The 21,304-nt window shown below is 36.7% G+C and overlaps 1 protein-coding gene across 1 annotated transcript in view; it reads right to left on the bottom strand.

Annotated features, from left to right (window-relative positions):
- Nucleotides 1-21,304, bottom strand: part of RANBP9 (RAN binding protein 9) — an 89,535-nt gene that overhangs the window by 53,908 nt on the left and 14,323 nt on the right. The window contains exon 2 of the mRNA XM_032649657.1: nucleotides 20,844-20,955. Coding sequence (XP_032505548.1) covers nucleotides 20,844-20,955 — 112 coding nt within the window. The remainder of the gene's footprint in view (nucleotides 1-20,843; nucleotides 20,956-21,304) is intronic.

The following is a 21,304-nucleotide window of genomic DNA, read 5'->3' as shown; positions in this document are numbered from 1 at the left end:
TGAGAAACTTAAGTACTTTAAGTAATACTGGCCGAGAATTTTTTCCAACCCAAAATTCCAGAAAGCTCAGAGAACACTAATAGGACAAATACCCAACATCAACACCTAATTTATCATATTCAAATTGCAGAAAGTCAAAAAGAAAATATTAAAATAAGCTAAAGAACCAAAAAAAACAAAAACTAAAAACCAAAACTCAAACCAAAACACCTTACCTATACGAAAGAAAAATAAGAATTACATCAGACTTCAGAAACCATACAAGCAAGAAGAGACTGGAGTGAAATATTTGAGTGTGAAAGAAAAAAAAAATCTACCAACTAGAATTTGATATCCAGTGAAATTTATCCTTCAAAAAAGGACAAACAGACTTCATCAGACAAAAACTGAGACTATTTATTGCCATAGACCTGTCTTGCAAAAAGTTCTTCAGAAAGAAGGAAAAATAGGTAAGAAACTCAGATTTACATAAAGAAAGAAAGAGAGTCAGAGAAGGAATAAATGAAGATAAAATATTTTATTTTTCTGATTTTGAATTGATCTTGGATAACTGTTCAAAATAATAACAGCAACAATGAATTATGTAACTACATTTTATAGATAAGTGAAAGGAGTGACAGCAATATTATAAAGGACAGGAGGGAGGAATTGGTTATAATCTGTTACAAAGCACCTGCATTACCTGTAAAGTGGTAAAGTGTTACTTGAAAATGGACTTTTATTAGCTGAAAATGTCTACTGCAAACTCTACCAATAAAATTTTTAAAAGAAGTGTAGTTGATATCTTAAGATAGGAGAGGAAATGCAATCATAAAAAAATGCTCAATTAAAACCAAATGGGCGGCTTCCCCGGTGGCACAGTGGGTGAGAGTCCGCCTGCCGATGCAGGGGACGCGGGTTCGTGCCCCGGTCCGGGAAGATCCCACATGCTGCGGAGTGGCTGGGCCCGTGAGCCATGGCCGCTGAGCCTGCGCGTCCGGAGCCTGTGCTCCGCAACAGGAGACGCCGCAGCAGTGAGAGGCCCGCGTACCGCAAACAAAACGAAACAAAAAAAAAAAATGGGGGAGAGATTTTTAAGAAAGCAACAAGGAACAAACGCAATGAATAGAAAAGTTATAATCAAGGTTGATATCACCCCAACTATAACAATACTCACTTTCAATGTGAAAGGTCTAAATACACCAATTAAAAGAAACTGACAGACTGAATAAGAAAACAAGGCCCATGTATATGTTGTCTACAAGAAACCCACTTTAAATATAAAGACACAGGTAGATTAAAAGGAAGGGATGGAGAAAGGTATACCATGCTAATACTAATCAAAAGAAAGCTGGACTAGCTATATTAGTTCCAAACAAAGCATATTTCAGAACAAGGAAAATTATCAGGGGTAAAGAGGAGCATTATGTAAAGTGTCAACTCTTGAAGAAGGCATAACAATTCTTAATGTTTATGCACCTAATAACAAAGTATCAAAAGATATGAGGCAAAAACTGACAGAACTGCAAAGAAAAACAGTTAAATCCACTCATATAACTGAAGACATCTACAAACCTGCATCAGTAACTGGCAGACACAGCAGGCAGAAAACCAGTAAGGATACAGTCAAAGTCAACAGCATCATCAATCAACTGGATTTCACCGACATTTACATCCAATAACATAAGAATACACGTTCTTCTCAAGTTCACAGAAACATTCACCAAGAAAGGTCAGATTCTGTGCTAAGACATACCTTAACACATTTTAAAAACTGAAATAATACAAAGTACACTCTCAGACCACAATAAAATTAAACTAGAAATCTATAAAAGCTGAAAAATCTCAAATATTTAGAGATTAAGCATTACACTTCTAAATAACAAATGGGTCACAGAAGAAGATTCTCAGGAGAAATTTTAAAATTATTTTGGATTAAATGAAAACATAACTTATCAAAATTTGTGGGATGCAGCTTTAAAAAAGGTACTTAGAGGAAAATTTATAGCACTGAATATTATAATAATCTAAAATCAATAATTTAAGCTTCTACCTTAGGAAACCAGTAATTAAGAAAAATATTAATTTTTCTTAATATTTTAGATTTTAGGAAGAAAAGAAATAATAAAAATCAGAGCAGAAATCAATGAAATTGAAAATAGGAAAACCGAGAAAATCAACTAAAGCTTGTTCTTTATATATTGCTAGTCATCAGGGAAATGCAAATCAAAACCACAATGAGATATCGCCTCATACCTGTCAGAATGGCTATCATCAAAAAGACCACAAATAACAAATGCTGGCAAAGATGTGGGCAAAAGGGAACCTTTATACACTGTTCATGGGAATGTACCTTGGGGTAGCCAATTAAAAAACAGTTCTAAAAATAGAACTACCATATGATCCAGCAATTCCACTCCTGAAGAAAATGAAAACACTAATTTGAAAAGATACATGCACCCCAATGTTCATAGTCACATTATTTCCAATAGTCAACATATGGAAGCTACTTAAGTGTCCATCAACAGATAAATGGATAAAGAAGATGTGATACACACACACACACACACACACACACACACTCTCTCTCTCTCACACACACACACACACACACACACACACACACACACACACACACACTGGAGTGCTATGCAGCCATAAAAAAGAATTCTGCCATATGCAACAATGTGGATGGACCTGAAGAGTATTAAGCTTAGTGAAGTAAGTCAGACAGAGAAAGACAAATACTGTATGTTACCACTTATATGAGGAATCTAAAAAATAAAACGAATGAATATAACAGAACAGAAACAGACTCACAGATACAGAGAACAAACTAGTGTTTACCAGTGGGGAGAGAGATGGGAGAGGGGCAAGGTAGGGGTAGGGGATTAAGAGGTATAACCTACTATGTATAAAATACATAGTTTATACATAGACTATGTATAAAATAAATAAGCTATGTGGATATATTATACAGCACAGGAAATATAGCCAGTATTTTATACTAACTTTAAATGGGGTATAATCCATAAAAATATTCAATCACTATGTTGTACACCTGAAACTAACATAATATTGTGAAGCAACTATACTTCAATCAACCAATAAAAGGAGGACGGAATGATTCTTCCCACCAAAAGAAACCTAAAAGCTGGTTCTCTGAAAAGCTCAATAAAATTAATAAACCTCTAGCCAAACTAACAAATTATTAATGTCAGAACTGAAAGAAATCAGCAATTACTGTTGTCAGTAATAATATCACTAGTGATCTCATGGACATTAAAAGGAAAAAAATTAATAATAACTTAATAATATAGATAAAATGTACCAATTCATAATAATTTAGATAATAATTTAATAATTTTGATTAAATGGACCAATTCCTTAAAAGACATAATCTACCAAGACTAACAACAGGAGAAACAGATAATCTGAATATGCTTCTATATTAAAGAAATGATTAAAGAAATTCAATCAATAATTAACAACCTTCCAAAAAGGAAAACACTACACTCAAGTAGTTTAATTGTTGAATCCTACAAAACATTTAAGGAAGAAATGATACAACTGTCTACAAATCCCTTCCAGAAAATACAAGCAGAGGGAAGACTTCCTAAGTCATTTTTTGAGGCCAGCATTACCTTAATATGAAAACCAGATAAAGAGATTACAAGAAAGGAAAAGCACAGACCTATTTCTCAGGAACATAGATGTAAAAAATCCACAACAAACTATCAGCATATGAATCCAACAATGTATACAAAAGAATTAAACACTACAACCAAGTGCAGTTTATTCCAGGTATGCAAAGCTGGTTCAGCCTTTGAAAATTAATATAATCTTTCATCAATAATTTAGAAGAAAAATCATATGATCATAACAGAAAAGCACTTGACAAAATGTAACACACTCATTCATGATTAAAACTCTCAGTAAACCAAGAATATAGGTAAACTACACAAAAACCTGTTTGCAAATACTTACTACACCTATACTCCTAACTGACATAACCTGGAAACAACCCAAAGTCCTTCAACTGGTAAAGGGATGATGAAACGTGGTACCTCTTGACAATGGACGACTACCCAGTAATTTAAAGCACTGAACTATTGGTTCAAGCACCAGCATGGTTTTAATCTTGAATGTGCTATGTGGTCACTATAAATGCTGTTATAAAAATAGTATTAAATAAAATGTAAAGACATTAAACAATAATGGGGGAAGTATGTTATAAACAGCTTGTACTGTATGCAAAGAAACAATGCTTTCCAAAAGGGTAAATATGGGGTAGATATGGCCCTTTCGAGTGAAGTAATTCAGTGTCAAAAAGACTGGTGAAAAGACGTTTCTGTCCTATAGGATTGGAATTAGCTTTTAATTTACAAAGTAATTTATTGAATCAGTGTGTTATTTGAAACTCAAAAGCAATTTTACAAACATAATTTCTTAACACAAGTGTTTAGGAATTTTAGAAATAAAGAAAATTTCAAATTATATGAATTTGAATAACTTAGCTGCTCAGTAAGCATTCCTCTAATGGGCCTAACGGTCATGTATCAAATTCCTATCAAATTTCTTGCTTGATGTTTAATTTTTAAATTTCAAATTCTGAATAGTAACTTCACGTTACTCAAGGTACAAGAGGGATCTTTTTGTCTTACAGGATTTTAAAATTACTTAATACCTTTTGAAATAAAATATTTTATTTCTGTCAAATGGCATCATAAATATAATGAAATAAGACTCCAAATAAGAGCACCAAAAGATAAGTATTGCTGCAAGATTCACTGCTGTATGTATATATAGGTAATATTTCTACATAGAAACTCAGGGACACTTATCTGCAACTCAGAAGCTATCAATCTTAAACATTTCAAAAAGATATGAACATACACCTATCTCTTCTTTATGAAGAAAAAGAAGAAACGTATGTCTACTCTCAACCATTAAAAGTGAACTGCTGACATATATCCAACCGGGGATTCATACAGTAGTGCTATAAAATTAAATCAAAATCATTTCATCAAAAGTTGCAGATAGGGCTTCCCTGGTGGCGCAGTGGTTGAGAGTCCACCTGCCGATGCAGGGGACACGGGTTTGTGCCCCAGTCCGGGAAGATCCCACATGCTGCGGAGCGGCTGGGCCCGTGAGCCATGGCCGCTGAGCCTGCGCGTCTGGAGCCTGTGCTCCGCAACGGGAGAGGCCACAGTGGTGAGAGCCCCGCATACCGCAAAAGAAGAAAAGAAAAAAGTTGCAGATGCTCCTGTGAAAATACATTAATCAAGTTTTTAAAAGATGCATATTTCAGGGGTAAAAGAAAAAAAAGCAATCACGAACCAAAAGGTTTAAAAAGTATGAAAAAGCAAACAAACGAAAAGAAAGCAATTGTCTAGAAAGCTAAGATTATGAATAGATCAGATATTGTATGACAGAGTAAACAGATAAACTTCACTGGGCGGCTGCACTAGTCATGTTTCTTATCTCCTGTAACTTATATGAAGTTTTGACATCTTAGAGAGCTTGCTGGTCAGAGACTGCTCCTTCCCCGTCTCTGACCAGCCCCTTCCAAGGCAAGCCTTTTCTTAAGAGATAACAAAGGGCCTGGCCAGGAATATGCCTCTCTTATACAAACCAACTGATTCTGAGTCTATAGCCCCCATCATCTCCTTATTTTACTCTCACACACAAGCCAATTTTTCCTGCCCTAAATCATCTCAGGTCAAGTCCCAAACAACTAGAGATCAGCCCTATAGCGCGAGGCCCGCCAATATTATTCAAACCAGCCAATCCTAAACTGTTTACCCTGGCTCGGCCTTGCCTACCCCCACTATCTTCTGCCACCTGACTGAAACCTGGTGCTTCTCCTGTGACCCTGCATGGCATGCCTAACTCCCCTCTGGGTCCTGTGAGTATAAGAAACTTCCTGCCAAGCCTCTGCTGTCCCAACAACTTTACCATACCATATCCAACATGCACATTCTTAGATATGCACTATTAATATACAAAAAAAAATCAAGAATATGCATATCTAAAATACTACAAATTAAGTAGTAATCTCTAAATGATATCTGAGCCAACAGAATTGAGGTAAAAATCTTACAACTGAAATTAGAGAAAATAGAAATTCTTTTTCTCAGTATTACTATTCAAACCTAGAGCATTTGTCTGCGGTAAAAAAATTTTTATTCTAATTCTACACGGACAGTAAAGCAGCTACTTCTTTCTATATATACCATACTAACCCCTCCACCATTTCTCCCAAAGCAAAAGGATCACAGAAAACAAAAATTAACAGGCTCTACTTCTTGCCTTTGGAAAGTCCACAATAATATACATCAACCCCTGAGTTGCATATTTCTTCCACTACCTCTCAAATAGCTATATAAATACAAAATACCTTAAATTAAAGCCTGGCTATGTTTCCTAAGATGGACTTCAAGTACCTTTTCATTTATCCAGCCTTTTAAATAATAATTAAGACAATAAACTCTAGGATCAACAAAAGCAGAACACTATTTTGAGAGTTTCTCTAATAACTCTCTATCAAAGAATCTGATCTGTAGTTAATTACAAGAGCAACAAATCAATATTTTAAAGTAGCCTGTTATAGTGTTAAATGTAGGGTAATGAAAATTATTTATCACATAATAGGTATAAAACACATCCTACTTTCACCTCATAGGCACTAAATTATTTACAACTCCAATAAAGTGAAGTTTTTGGTTAATAAAATTAATTCTTTATATTATAACCCATATTTAAAATCTTCTTACTTCTCATCATCTCCCTAAAAAATTGATGAAGAATGAAGAGCAGTAATTCCAAATCATGCAAAGAAGTTAGTAAGAAACTGCCTCACTTCAATTTTATAAACTTTACAGATACTATCCATCATACCAAGTGAGGTGTACCTATAACTCTGGAGATTGGGGTGTACTTTACTGTTTTTCAGCAATAGCGTTTCTCTCCACCAGTGTTCTAACTTAACTTTTTCATAGGAAGTCTCCATTTTTTAATATAAATAAGTAGGAAAATGGTGTTTTTATTAGCATTATATGAGAATTAGGAAAAATAATTAAATCAGAAATGAAGAAAAACTAAATGGAACACAAGAGTGAATAGACACCAGAAGAAAAGATGAAACAGAATGCAGGAAATTTTTAAAATAACAAAGAAGGAAAGAAAAAAATTTTGTAAGTCAATGATACAGAAGTTAGGCAAAGAAGATCCAACACACTCAAAATTGGAGTCCCCAAAAAAACGAAACCTGTGTAATTGAAAAGAGCAAATATTGAAAATTATCACAGAAGAAAACATTTCTGAAATAAAAGAAGACTTGAACCTATTATTTAAGGTCATACATGAAGGTTAACACCAAGACATATTCAATACTGGTTCCTTAAAGAAAAATCTTTTGGGCATCCAAGCAAAAGACCAAATCTCTTGCAAGGAAAAAAAATGGCATAAGACTTTGACAGTGATACTTCATATCCAAGTCCACAAAGCTCAAGAAAATGTAAACCAGGGATTTTATATCCAACCAAACCTTCAAATATAATGGGTGTAATGGTCACAAACAAGTTATGAACCAGAAAGGACTTAAATAATATTGTTTCCATGAGCTCTCCCTGAGCTCTCTAGTAAAGAATGAGCTTCAGACAACCAAAAAACCCTAAGAGAAGCTTTGAAATAAGATCTGGTGGTAAGTATTAAATATACTGAATTTAGAACTAACACTAATGATGAGGTAACAGAGTTGCATATGCAAATGTTATGTACTTTTAATGTATATATATGTATGTGTGTGTGTATATATACATACATATATATATGTATGTATATATATATATGTGTGTGTGTGTGTGTGTATATATATATATATATATATATATATATATATATATAGCAATTAATTAACAAAATGGAGAAGGGGAGAGTTTACCAAAAAGGGAATGTTCTACTGATACACTAGACTACCTAGATGAATCTCAAATGCATCATGCTAAGTGGGAAAAAAGCCATATTCTAAAGGTTACATTTATATGACATTTCCATTTATATGACAAAATACACTCTGGTTTCAAAAGGAAAAACTATAGGAATAGAAAACAGATCAGCAGTTGCCAAGAGTTAGGGTATGGGGGAGGATTTGATTACAAAGAGATATCAAGAGGGAATTTGGGGAGGTGAATTGTTCTAGATCTTATTATGGTGCTTGTTACATGATTCTATGCATTTGTCAAAACTCACAGACCTACATCATCACCCTCAAAAAAGTGAGTTTTACTGCATGTGAATCAGTAACAATTTTTTAAATATCAAAAAAAAAAATGATTCTAGGGAAGAGGGAAGGGAAGGTCAAGAAGAGATTAGTAGCTAATTCCATCACTGCTCACAACAGAGGATATCTTTAAAAGAGGAGACTACAGGTATTAGTATAATTTTCTAAATGTAAAAATATACTAACCCCCCCCAAAAAAGCAAATATACCACATCATTAAAAAAAAAAAAAGTCAAAAGTGACAAAAATGTTTAAAGTTTCCTTTCATTCCTATCTCCAGCTAACCACTTCCCCTGTCTAGAAGCCACTAATGTCTGCCACCAGTTACTTGTGAGATCTGTTCACACTTTTCTATGGCATATTTGTTTATATTTTCAAAAGGAAATAATACAAAGAAAAAACAAGAACTAGTAAAAATGGTTACCTATGGGAGGAAGACCAGGATGAAGTGAGCCTTCTGTGAAGTGCCTTCTTGCACAGTTTTAATTGGGGAACAATGTAAATGTTCAAATGTTTTATTTAATTAAAACAAAAAGAAAAAAGCAATCCCTATAAACGGAAGTTAAACTTAAATATGTGAAATTAATAATATGTCAAGTTGGTGTAAAACTGTATAAAAAAAGGGCTTCCCTGGTGGCACAGTGGTTGAGAGTCCGCCTGCCAATGCAGGGGACACAGGTTCATACCCCAGTCCGGGAAGATCCCACATGCCGCAGAGCGGCTGGGCCCGTGAGCCATGGCCGCTAAGCCTGCGCGTCCGGAGCCTGTGCTCCGCAACGGGAGAGGTCACAACAGTAAGAGGCCCGCGTACCGCAAAAAAAAAAAAAAAGTATTTAAAAAAAATACGGTATTCAATATTCTTTTAGTAATAATATTGGTATGCTAATTTAGAAATGTATAGCTATGTTCTAGGACAAAGCAAATAAAAAATTATGTCAAAAGCATTAGAAACAAAGATTTTCAGAGTAAGAAAAAAGAGGTACAAGTGTAAAATTAGAGAATTTAAATAAAACTAATTTGGAAACTCTGACTTTGAAATGTATTAAAAAATAAGATGTGTTCATGGATGGACAGATCTGTGATAAAGCAAACAGAGCGAAATCCTAACTCTAAAATCAAGGTGGTATATGGCTGTTCACTGTATTAACTCTTCTTTATGCTTGAAAATGTTGGGGAGGAAAACTGCTGAGATTCCACACCATCTAAATCACAGAGAAAGCAGCACTGGGATGAAGCACAACTCCTCACCAGCCTGTGTTTCTGTTCCAAAACAGCTACTACTCTGTAATCATTTTAAACATCTCAGCCACTCCTCCTGAAAAACCTACCCAACTGCCAAATCATCCACAGAAAATCAAAAGGTCCAGGACTAACAGACCATGTCTCCTTATTTTGGAACATTTACATTCATATAAGTGATTCCAGAAGAAGGCAAACAGCAAGCACTCAATGTATCTGAGATAAAAATAAATAGATTGGTTACAAACTTTTTCTGATTCTGCAAAACTGAAATATGATTTCAAGTAATATATTCATTATGACAAAGCTATACAACCTTAACAACATATTGAAAGATTATGGGTATCTTCAAGACATCATTAAAATGGGATTTTTCTCTCTGAATTTTTAATTAAACTCATATTAAGTATAGGTAGTGGTACACATGAGCATAATGTATTTTTTGAATCTCTTTTACGTGATTCACATACACCTTAAACCAATTTTTCTTTCTCGGACTAATGTTAAAATTTGTTTGAATAGAGAAAAAAAAAGGCAGGGAGACTATACCCTAAAATGTCAACTGTACCTTCGTATGGGTGGTAGGACTGCACATGCTTTTAAAAATAGTTATGCTTTTTTTCTATTTCACAGGATCTGTTTGATTTTCCCTTTTGCATTAAGAATACATTACCTTACAGCTGGAGAAAAGGTTCTTAAAAAAATTCCACATGCATTTACTGGGTATAAAAAGTAAGTGATGGAGTAAGGGGTAAAGGTGATTTCAGATTTCCAGTACAATGAAGATGGATAACCAACTCGAGAATAATTTAAGAAACGTGATGGTTATATACCTCTAGGGCACTTTTCCCACATTCACTGGGTACTTTGTTAAACATTTTCCTCACCAACAGAAATGCAGCTCCCAATCATCTTTGCTGGTTTCAAAATGTCAGTAAAGAAGTATCCAAAATCCAAGGCTCACTGTTCACTCCATAAACACCAATACCTATACTCTGTACAAGGCACAGAGCTGGGGGTACGCAGAGGCAAAGCTGTTACCCCACCGCCTCCACTCAGGCACCTGTTTTGTGCCTGGCATTGTTCTATGCACTGAGGAGACAGTAGCGAGCAAAATCAACCAAAAATCCCTCCTGCTTCTCTTCACATAAGCTGTCTCTCATTGGTACATCCTACCTGGCAGCTCCAGAAACCCCACCTCAGAAATCCCACCCCACCTCTTCTTAAACCTCACTAGAAACAGCAACATACAAATTTCTCCATTTTGTCTGCTTTTACCCACTCTTTAGTGATTTCATTTCCTCCTTATCCAGCCTGAACTAAAAAACTGTCCATTTAAACATTCCCTCACCAGTAACCTCAACTACTACAACTGTCCTTCTAACTTACCTAAACTATGATTTCCCATCCTGCATCAATCATACAATTCAACTTTCCTCCCCAACCAGCTGAGTACATACAGAAAAATGATTTTACATATGTAAACTGCTGTCACTACATGATTTTAAATTCATGGTTTAAAATCTCACAGTTCCTCAATACTTTTACTTCTCTGATCAATAAATATTTACTAAGTAGCTATGTGTGGGCCAACACAGACTAAACTGTGAAAAAGACAGAAGTCTGTGCTCTCGTGGAGCTGACACTCTAACAAGGAAGACAGATCTTACATAAATAATTATGAATATGATGAAATCCTATAAAGGGGGAGTAAAAGTGCTATGAAAGCACATAACAGAGGAGTCTAACCCAGTTTGGAGGTGGAAAGGTTGTCAAGACAGGCTTCCCAAAGTAGAGATGTTTCTGTTCTAATCAATTCCATATTCCAGCCCACATTCCAAACTTATATTTAACCCCTCAACTCTACTCCCTCAGCAAAGGAACTAGCCTCCTCAGCTTGCCTTGGATTTCCTAGTGATTTCCTCTCCTCAATTTACACATATGACCAAGTTTCTCCCGCCCACACGGAAATTGGACTCATCTTTCTAGAGAGTAATTTGGCCAGTGCCTCATGCACCTTAAAAGTGTACATACTTTCTCTTTTGATCCAATAATTCTACTTCAAGAAATCTTTCCTAAAGAAATACAGATACCATGCATAAAAATTATTTATAATAGTGAAAAGAGTTAGAAACAACTTAAATAACAATAGGAGAATAGCTATGGGTGTGCCTTAATACACTTACAACAGACTATGTTGCAGCAAAAAAAAATAAAACAAAAAGAAAAAAGATGGTCAGAGCTTTTAATCTCATAGTAAAGTACTTATACCTGTAACTAGGTTAAAAAATACATAGTAATAAATATGTCTTGGCAAATCAATAATAAAAACAGGATGTAAAAATGTGTAAGAAGGGCTTCCCTGGTGGCGCAGTGGTTGAGAATCTGCCTGCCAATGCAGGGGACACAGGTTGGAGCCCTGGTCTGGGAAGATCCCACATACCGCGGAGCAACTAGGCCCGTGAGCCACAACTACTGAGCCTGCGCGTCTGGAGCCTGTGCTCTGCAATAAGAGAGGCCAGGATAGTGAGAGGCCTGCGCACCACGATGAAGAGGGGCCCCCGCTCGCCACAACTAGAGAAAGCCCTCGCACAGAAACAAAGACCGAACACAGCCAAAAATAAATAAATAAATAAATATTTTAAAAATGTGTAAGAAGAGTACAGTTGTGTAAAAAAGGTGTATATATAAAAACTGGAAGAAAACAAGTTGAATTATTAATAGAATTTATACAAGATATAATTTTCTTAGGCCGATTTTTCTGAATGGATGGAGAAATACTGTTTCCCACAAGTGCTGCACAGCTAGGCAGTCCTCCGGCTCCACCAACTCCATCCCTTACCTCTAACTCTCTGATGCACTGCACTCACTCCCACCCCAACTTTAAGGAAACTGCCAGAATAAGGATTAACAACCTCCTAAGTGACAAACCAGCGGACACTTCAGTTCTCCTTTTAATTGACTTCCTTGGCTTCTAACACACAGTACTCTCTAGAATCTTCCTTCTAACTCGGACCATTCCTTCTCAGAATCCTTAGCTAGATTCTTCCCTCCTACATTTCTAGTAAATATGGTATTTCAGATGTCCGTTCTCAGACCTCTTCTTTTTTTACACCACACACTTGGGTGATCATATCAATCATCATGGCTTCAACAAGTTACATTCTGATGACTCCAAAATCCACCTACAACTTTTCTCTCTCCTAAATTCCATTTATTTTCAGTCAAAGCCCCTACTGTTAACGCATCATCTGGACGTCTCACAGCAGTTCAAACCATGTCCTCATCATCTGCAACCTCAAAGTTCTACTTCTCTCCAGTGTACGTTTCACAGCAGTTCAAACCATGTCCGCATCATCTGCAACCTCAAAGTTCTACTTCTCTCCAGTGTACTTAGTATGCTCAGTCACAGCACCATCTATCTAATCGACTGTCCCAGCCAGAACAGAGGAAGTCACCCTTCATTCTTTCCCTTTCAACAGCTACCCTTACCATTCCCACCTCCTAATCAAGTTTTTTCTTTTTCTTTAAAGTCCTAAATAGCTAATAAATCTATCTACTTTCCTCACTAACTCCACTACACAGATTAAGCCAATTCAAAATCATAACGGCCCAACTGGACCTCTTGTGTCTCTCAGACCTCTCTTTTCTGTATCAGCGTAACCTCCCCAAAATGCAAATCCAATCGTTATCATTCCCTTTTAAAGCTAGCACCTAGAAGATAAAGATTATCCATCAGAAGTCCCTTCATGATCACCTCCAGACACATTCATGCCACAAACCTTTGTGTTGCTCCTTCTCCATCAGCAACAGAAGCATCAAGGCTGTGCAGCAGGCACTCTAACGGGTACTTTAAGTGAACTATTTAATCTCATCCTATGAGGCTGGCACTACTGTTTCCATTTTACAGAAAAGGAAACAAAGAGTTTGTCGAAAAGTACAAGGCCACAGAACTAGTAAGTGGCAAAGCCAATATTCAAATCTCCATCTTTCTTGTCCCAAAGTACTTCACTGTATTTCTTAGCAAAAGTAACTAAATCAGCTTCTAAAACAACTATTCATCTTTGAAAACTCTGCTCATAGAGTATCTCTGGAGTAATTCCTAGGAAATCAGTCTAAGGAGGGTAAATAAGTAGCTGAAGGACAGGGAAGTGAGAGAGACTTATGTTTAACTTTCTTCCTCTTCCATAACTCTTTGCAAGCTTTCTAGAGGCTTCCTCGATTGCCACCCCATCTTCCAACAGAGTTGGTCACTTCCTCCACCATACTGCTTCTCTACTTTGTTCATATAGCTATTACTATACATTGTTTATGCTATATTTAATTATTTATTGACATGTTCATTTCTATTCTTACCTACAAACTTCTGGAGGGCAGAGACCCTGTCCTGGCCAATCCCTCCTTGTAAACCCTAGGTTCCTAGCACAGTATCTGGTACATAACAGGTACCACCCAACAAGTTAAACTACCTCCTCCTCCTCTATTTTTTTAACCTCTATCACAATTCATCCCTAGGCAATAGCCTCGTAGCCTAACTCCTATCTCTAGCCATCTTTCACACTGCCATCACACACTGCATCCCCTCCCCACCCAGTAATGCTTTCCTAAAACAGATACCCTATCACTGCCCTACTCAAAGACTGAAGGCTCCCTACTACCTCTAGAGCATTTGCCCTTAGAACTATCATCAAGGTTCTCTAATATGATTCCAATTCCACTCTTACTTCTGTAAACTCTTCACTGTAAGCCCTCAAGTCTCCAGCAATATTGAGTCATCTACCTCAGCCAAAGACACCATACAGTTCCATTCCTCCCATGAGACAAGTCCAGCCATTTGTCACAGTCTGGAATATTTTTCCCCAACAAAGTGTCTCAAATTTTTACTCATTTTCTAAGGCCTATCAAACACTACTTCCTTTATAAATCTATTTCCTTGGGCTAGAATTAATCATCATCTCCTCAGTTCTCCCATATACTCTCTCATTCTAAGTACTTAGTATATTATGTCTTAATCTAGAGTTATTTGCATATGTCTGCTCCCTGCTCTGCCCCACTGTACCCTCCAAATACTGAATTCAATATTCCCTGAGAACAAGAACGCACATTCAGTTCACTCAATGCATTTATTGAGTTTCTGCTAAGTGTCAGGTCCTCTACTGTAAACTATGGATAAGACAGAGATAAATAAAATAATTTCTTATACTCGCTCAGCTGCTGCCAATGCCAGATACACCATACCTGTTCAATATATATTCATTAAGTTAATAAATATATAGTTTATTTGATATCTTTGTTCACATTTTCCATCTGTGTTTCCACTTACTGCTTATCACCAATAGAAACTAGAAGGAAAGACCTTTTAAAGCCTTTTAAACCTAGATGGAAAGAAAGGCCTTTATTTCTCTTCCACTCCCCCAAGAAATAATCCAGAAGGTCAGGAAACATAAAAGGAATGTTCTATGCTTTTATTATCAGCAGAATTTAGGAACAGAACAGAGACTGGATTACCTGCTGATTTCTCCTGAATCACACTGGCAGAATGGCATCAATATTTTGTTTGAAGAGTTAAAAATATCACACTCATAATAAATTATAATTCTAAAAATTTCCAAATAAAAATTTTATTATCTCTCACATTTATAATTAACTGTATCTCCATTGCCTCTATCAGTATACATAATTTAAAACCTGAATAAAACTCCTGAACTGAAAGTACGTTCAAAAGACACTTTTAGAGACTACTTTTAGAAATTCATCTTGACAGTCAACAAGAATTAACAAGAACATAAAGTAAATATATACCCTTTAAATATGTCTCCTAAAGAAAATGATTTCATGCAGATAAGGTGATTTAATTTTTGGGGTGCAAGATGTGTTAGGAATTCATTTTCAAATTAATCAAAAAATTGAGACAGGCTATTTTGTCCTAATAAAGTAAGCTTATTTTGCTGAACATACACAAAGATTATGTTTAGTTTAAATGAAAATCCAAGGCAGAAAACAGAACATATTATTTGTTTCGTTCAATAAAAGGAACTTCCTTCAAGCCTCACTTCTTAGGCAATGAAGAAAACAAGTACCAATCATCACAGTCATATTGCTACTTTTCCAAGGCAGACCTAGAAATCATGCATTTTACAAAACAACTGAGAAGCAATTCATACCCAACTCTTGCCATTTCATGAGAAAACCTGCTACAATGACAATTTCTCGTAATTAAACTGACATCTTGGATCCAAATATTTATTTACCTGTCCTAATCTTGGATAAACACACTGTTTAAAAGAAAATTCAATTTTAAATTAAGTATAATAAACTCTCAGATGAGCATGTATCACTGCAAATGAAAGGTAACTAACAGCTGCTCTTTCTGGTCAAGTCTTTACAATGACATTAGGATTTTAGGAAGGAATTTTTATATCTCTTGATACAGTTCAATATATCTCCAGAAAGACAATACTTGGCCAAAATAAGCTACATGACTTGCTTTTCTTCCATAAATGAACTGTTTGCTCTTTCCTTCCAAAAGCATTGGGTTGGACCTAAAACTGTGTTCAAAAAGATTACCAGAAAAAAAAAAAAAGATTACCAGAAATAAACAAAATCAGACCAAAAAAAAACACAACAGTTTTCTCCAAGAATATACAGGAGGTGGGTACTGTTTCTCATCCACCCATTTGTTCATTCATATGAGTGCTAGCTAAAAAGTAAGTACTGGAATTACAGAAATATAAAATAGTCCCTCACCCTTGAATCTGTACCATTTTACATCATCAATAAGCAGACAATCAGCTGTATAAATATTATAATTACAGTCTGCCCAAAAAGCGAAGGAAGCATAATAAAGGCACAATCTTATTTTGGGGAGGAGAAAGTGCCCCCAAAAAAAAGTAACTGTAAACTACGACTTGAAGAGTAACTAGTTAAGCTTGGCAAATGGGGAAAGAGACAAGAGAAGGTGAATATAAGGAGGAAGGAAAGAACCTGCACACAGCTAGAAACATGAGCCAGCAAGTACCATCAGAGAACTACAGAGAGTATCTTACGGCACTACATACCTGCCATCTACTTTCCACAGATGCCAACTCTGATTAGAAAAAGGTCTTTGGGGGTATTTTTGAAACCAAGTCCCCCTGCCAGGTTTATGGTTAACCTCTCTATCCAAAACTTTATTCCCTTTCTTGTCGCACCCTTGTTCCCCTCAGGATTGAGAAGTATCAAAGAAAAAGGGAGACCGAAACCCAGCAGGCCCCTGCGAGACCTTCCCAGGTACAAAAGCCCCTCCGTGTTTCTTGTTTGTAGGAAAAAGGCTTTAGTCCCTAGGCCTTTCCTGACTTCCAAAGAGCAGACTCAAGCAGTTACTAATTGGGGAAGTGAGGGAATGCAGAAACCAAGGAAAAGCAGTCAAGCAAGAGAAGTGATGACAGCTTTAAACAACAGCAGCCACAGAACGGGGTCCTACTTCCTCCTCAAGGCGTATACATAACAACCGGACAAATATCTTTGAGTAGTTCTGCAGAAACTAAGACTCCCTCCCAAGAGGTGGATGGTGACTTCATGCTGATCACAAGCATGTACACCCTGGATAGGATGGAACCAGGAAGCTGATGATTAAGATTCCCAAAACAACACCCTGTTACCTCACCACCAACCAATCAGAAGAAAGTCCACAAGCTGATCACACACCCTACAACCCTCACCCCTAATGCTGCCTTTAAAAACCCTTCCCAGAAAGCCACTGGGGAGTTTGGGTCTTCTTAGCATGGGCTGCCCATCCTCCTTGCTTGGTTCCTGCAATAAACACTGTACTTTACCACAACCCAGTGTCAGTAGATTGGCTTTGCTGGGTGCCGGGCAAGTGGACCCCAGTTTGGTTAGGTAGTATTTTCTAACCTATCTCTCTCCTTTGGGGTTCCAACCCTCTCCTTTGGGGTCACTTTATGTTGATTCAACTCTGTTTAACATCCTACTTTCTATTTTCTGGGGCTTATTTCTCCAAGCCTAAGCTGGCAGAAAAATGGAAATGGAGATTAACTGGATGCCCCAGTTAAGAGCTCCCATAGCTCAGAAAAGAGATGAGGAATAGGACCTTAAATTTAATCAGGGTGAATGCCAAAATGAGAACTGCCCTAAGAAGCATTCCGTTCAATTGAGCTGTCAATTCAGTATTTTTAAGTATATCTCTGTTAAGTCATTTCTTAACCATGTCCACAGTGGTTGACAAGTAATTAATTTAAAATCGAAATAGGGGACTTCCCTGACAGTCCAGTGGTTAAAGACTTCACCTTCCAATGCAGGAGTCTGATCCCTGGTTGGGGAGCTAAGATCCCACACGCCTCGTGGCCAAAAAACCAAAACATAAAACAGAAGCAGTACTGTAACAAATTCAATAAAGACTTTAAAAATGGTCCATATTAAAAAAAATCTTAAAAATAAAATTGAATAAAATAAAATCGAAATAAAGGAACTATTGAGTTTGTTTAAAAAAAACAGGACAGGGCTTCCCTGGCGGCCCAATGGTTGAGAATCCGCCTGCCGATGCAGGGGACACGGGTTCGTGCCCCGGTCCGGGAAGATCCCACATGCCACCAAGCGGCTGGGCCCGTGAGCCATGGCCGCTGAGCCTGCGCGTCCGGAGCCTGTGCTCCGCAACGGGAGAGGCCACAGCAGTGAGAGGCCCTCGTACCGCAAAAAAAAACCCCAACAAAACAGGACAGATAAGAATTAATGAAGACATTAATGATGTCTTCAACATCGTTAGTTATTAGGGAAAAGTAAATTAAAACCACAAGAAAACCACTAGATACCTATTAGTATGGCTACAAATTTAAAACAAAACAAAACCCCTGACAACAGCAAGTGCTACTGAGGAGGCAGAGCCACAGGAACCCTCACACGCTGCTCGTGGGATCGTAACTAGTACAGCCATGCTGCAAAACGATTTGGCAGTTTCTTATAAAGTTAAAAATACATTTAACAAAGGACCCAGCAATCGCACTCCTTTGTATTTACCCGAGTTAAATGAAAACTCATGTTTACGAAAAAAAACCCATACATAAATGTTTAGAGTGGCTATATTCCTAATTGCCAAAAACTGGAAATAATCTGATGTCCTTCAACTGAAGAGTGAGTAAGCAAACTGTGATTGGTTCATCCACATAATCAGCAATAACAAGGAATGAACTACCAGTACATACAAAAATAGAGATGAACCTCAAATGCATTACACTCAGTGAAAGATGCCAGACTTAAAAGGCTACTCTACTCAACATACTCTATGATTCCGTTTATACACCATCCTAGAAACAGCAAAACTATAAAGGAAGAAAACCAATCAGTGGTTACCAGGGGCTGGAGATGGGGAAAGGTTGCCTAAAAAGGGGTATGGAGGAATTCTTCAGGGTGATGGAACTCTTCTATATATTGATTGTGGTGATGGTTACAAGACTGTACACATCTGTCAAAACTCACAGGCCTGCACACTAAAAACGGTAAGTTTTACTACATGTAAAATATACCTAATTTTAAAAAAAATAATGAGGGATTCTGGCAACAAAAAGATGAGACTGAAAAATTACAAAGGTCACATCATGAAGGACCCTGCTAAGAAGCTTTAGATTGTAATCTCAAAGCAACAGGTGTACCAAATAATCTCAAGAAGGGACAGACACAATTGAGTTCTGTATTAGAAAGAAGAAGACCAATAATTATATTGCTCTCTCACTGGAGTGAGAGCAAAACAGGGAGCAACTGGGAGACCTCAGTAAGTTAGGGGACAAATTACCAAGACCTGACTCAGGCAGAAACTGTAGAAATGGACAGAGAAAGTTTAAGGCAAGAAATTCTCAAGTTTCTAGCAATAGTGTAACCATTAACCAAGCTAGGGTTGAGAAAAAGATTTTAAACAAGCTAAATTTAAATGCCTGTGGGACATTCAAATACAAACATCTGGGCAGATATATTGGTCTAGAGCTCAAGGGAATGACCTGAGATGTAGCTTTAGATTTGAGACTTGTCAGGGAATGTGCAGCCATGAAAATATAAGGTCAAGCTCATGCAAAGATACAATATGTAGAGTGAAAGGTAAAGAGAATCCTGGGAATTATCCTGAGCAACACCAGCATTATGGAGTCGGTGATATAACTTGAAGTATAAAAGAACTGGCTTACTGAGTATACAGCAGTAGAGTTAGAAAGGGTTACAATCATGTGCCTATTTCAATTTGGGGTCTCTCAACCACTTTATCGTTGGCTTCTCTGATTTTACCTTTGGCTTGATCACCCTGGGAAAACTAAGGTAGTTAAAAAGTTATCGTTGAACCCAAGGTTTCACTTTGTACTTTCCGTATTGTTGACATTGAGAATATTCAGCAAATAAAGAGGAATGATCTACTGAACATACTTATTTTGTCAATTAAACACAGAAGAAGCACCAAGAGGGGTTAAATGACTCACTTCAAGTACAGGTAAACTTACACAGCCCCATAAATTTACCTTGGTAGCTGCACAAATGACTCTATAGATGCTTTAAAGGATCTCTGATACCACAATGAAGTTATCAGGAAATACCACAGGATAGATCCAATGATTCTACATAATTAGCTCTCAATCAGAGGGATGCACCGAAATTCCCTGTGGAGCTTTCTCAAAATGCCTATCTTCCAAACTCTACATCTGAAAATACTGATTAAGGAACTTTTGGGGTAAGACCCAAACTACTATATTTTTAATAGTCCCCTAAGTGACTCTGATGTGTGTGTGTGCGCACACACACACACACACACACCCAGTGTTCTCAAGTTGAAAAGCAATGATATAAAAGTTGGTTCTAGCATCTACATGAAGTTCTCATTTGGAAGCTTCTAAACTACATCCTAATACTTGGGAATGGCCTCCAACTGAGAGCGTACAAACATACATTTCCCTGATCTAAACCTAAAATTCTGAGGCCCCATCCCTGTAAAATATCTATGAATCACCTTTTGGTTTTGGTTAACTACCTTTGAGAAGATTTAATTTCTCAGCAGAATTCAGAAAATGGCAGTGTAAGAAAGGCATGGAAAATGAGTCATTATCTCTCTACTGTTTTATTCCAATTCTCCACTTTAACGACAAACCTACCAGAAAAACCTAGTAATTTCACCAACTCAAGTGTTAACTTCAACTAGTATTTAAGCAGAGCCAGGTACAACATGCTATACTAGAATATTCATATTCCACTTTTCCAATTACCAAAATTTCCAAAAAATTCCAATTTTCCAAATACATCATAAACGGTTATGAATCAAAGCAAAAATAATTACTCGTAAGCAAACGATTTTCCCATCAAAATGTACACTTACCCATCTCTTCCCTTACTGACGATTTTTACTTCAAAATAATAAATCCCACAGGCTGCTGGTATTGGATGCGTGGCACGAACTGAAGCTGCATCTTTTGGGGTTTTGCCATGACCTGCATAAGGAACAGGAAGGAAAAAAAAAATCAAGAGAGATAATCAAATGAAAATCTTAACAAATAACTCAGGAACCAATATGGTTTTTGAATGAGATATACATTTCTGCTTTCATCAGTACAAATAATCAAAGACTTAATAACACATTTATCATCACAATTAATCCAATATGCAAAATAGCCCAAGTTAAACATGGAACTCCTCACACTATTACTAGTTTTGATAAAATTTCAGAATCTAAGCACATTGAACCTAGCAGTCCTTTATGCAAATTAAATAAAGTATTTTAAGGTAGCCGGTATTTTTAAGAGACAAAAGGATACACTTGAAGAACAAGATGAGAATATG

This window comes from Phocoena sinus, chromosome 11, assembly GCF_008692025.1.
Source record: "Phocoena sinus isolate mPhoSin1 chromosome 11, mPhoSin1.pri, whole genome shotgun sequence".
NCBI classification, from domain to species: domain Eukaryota; kingdom Metazoa; phylum Chordata; class Mammalia; order Artiodactyla; family Phocoenidae; genus Phocoena; species Phocoena sinus.
Note: the sequence above shows the minus strand (reverse complement) of the source record. Positions and strands in the feature narration are given on the sequence as shown.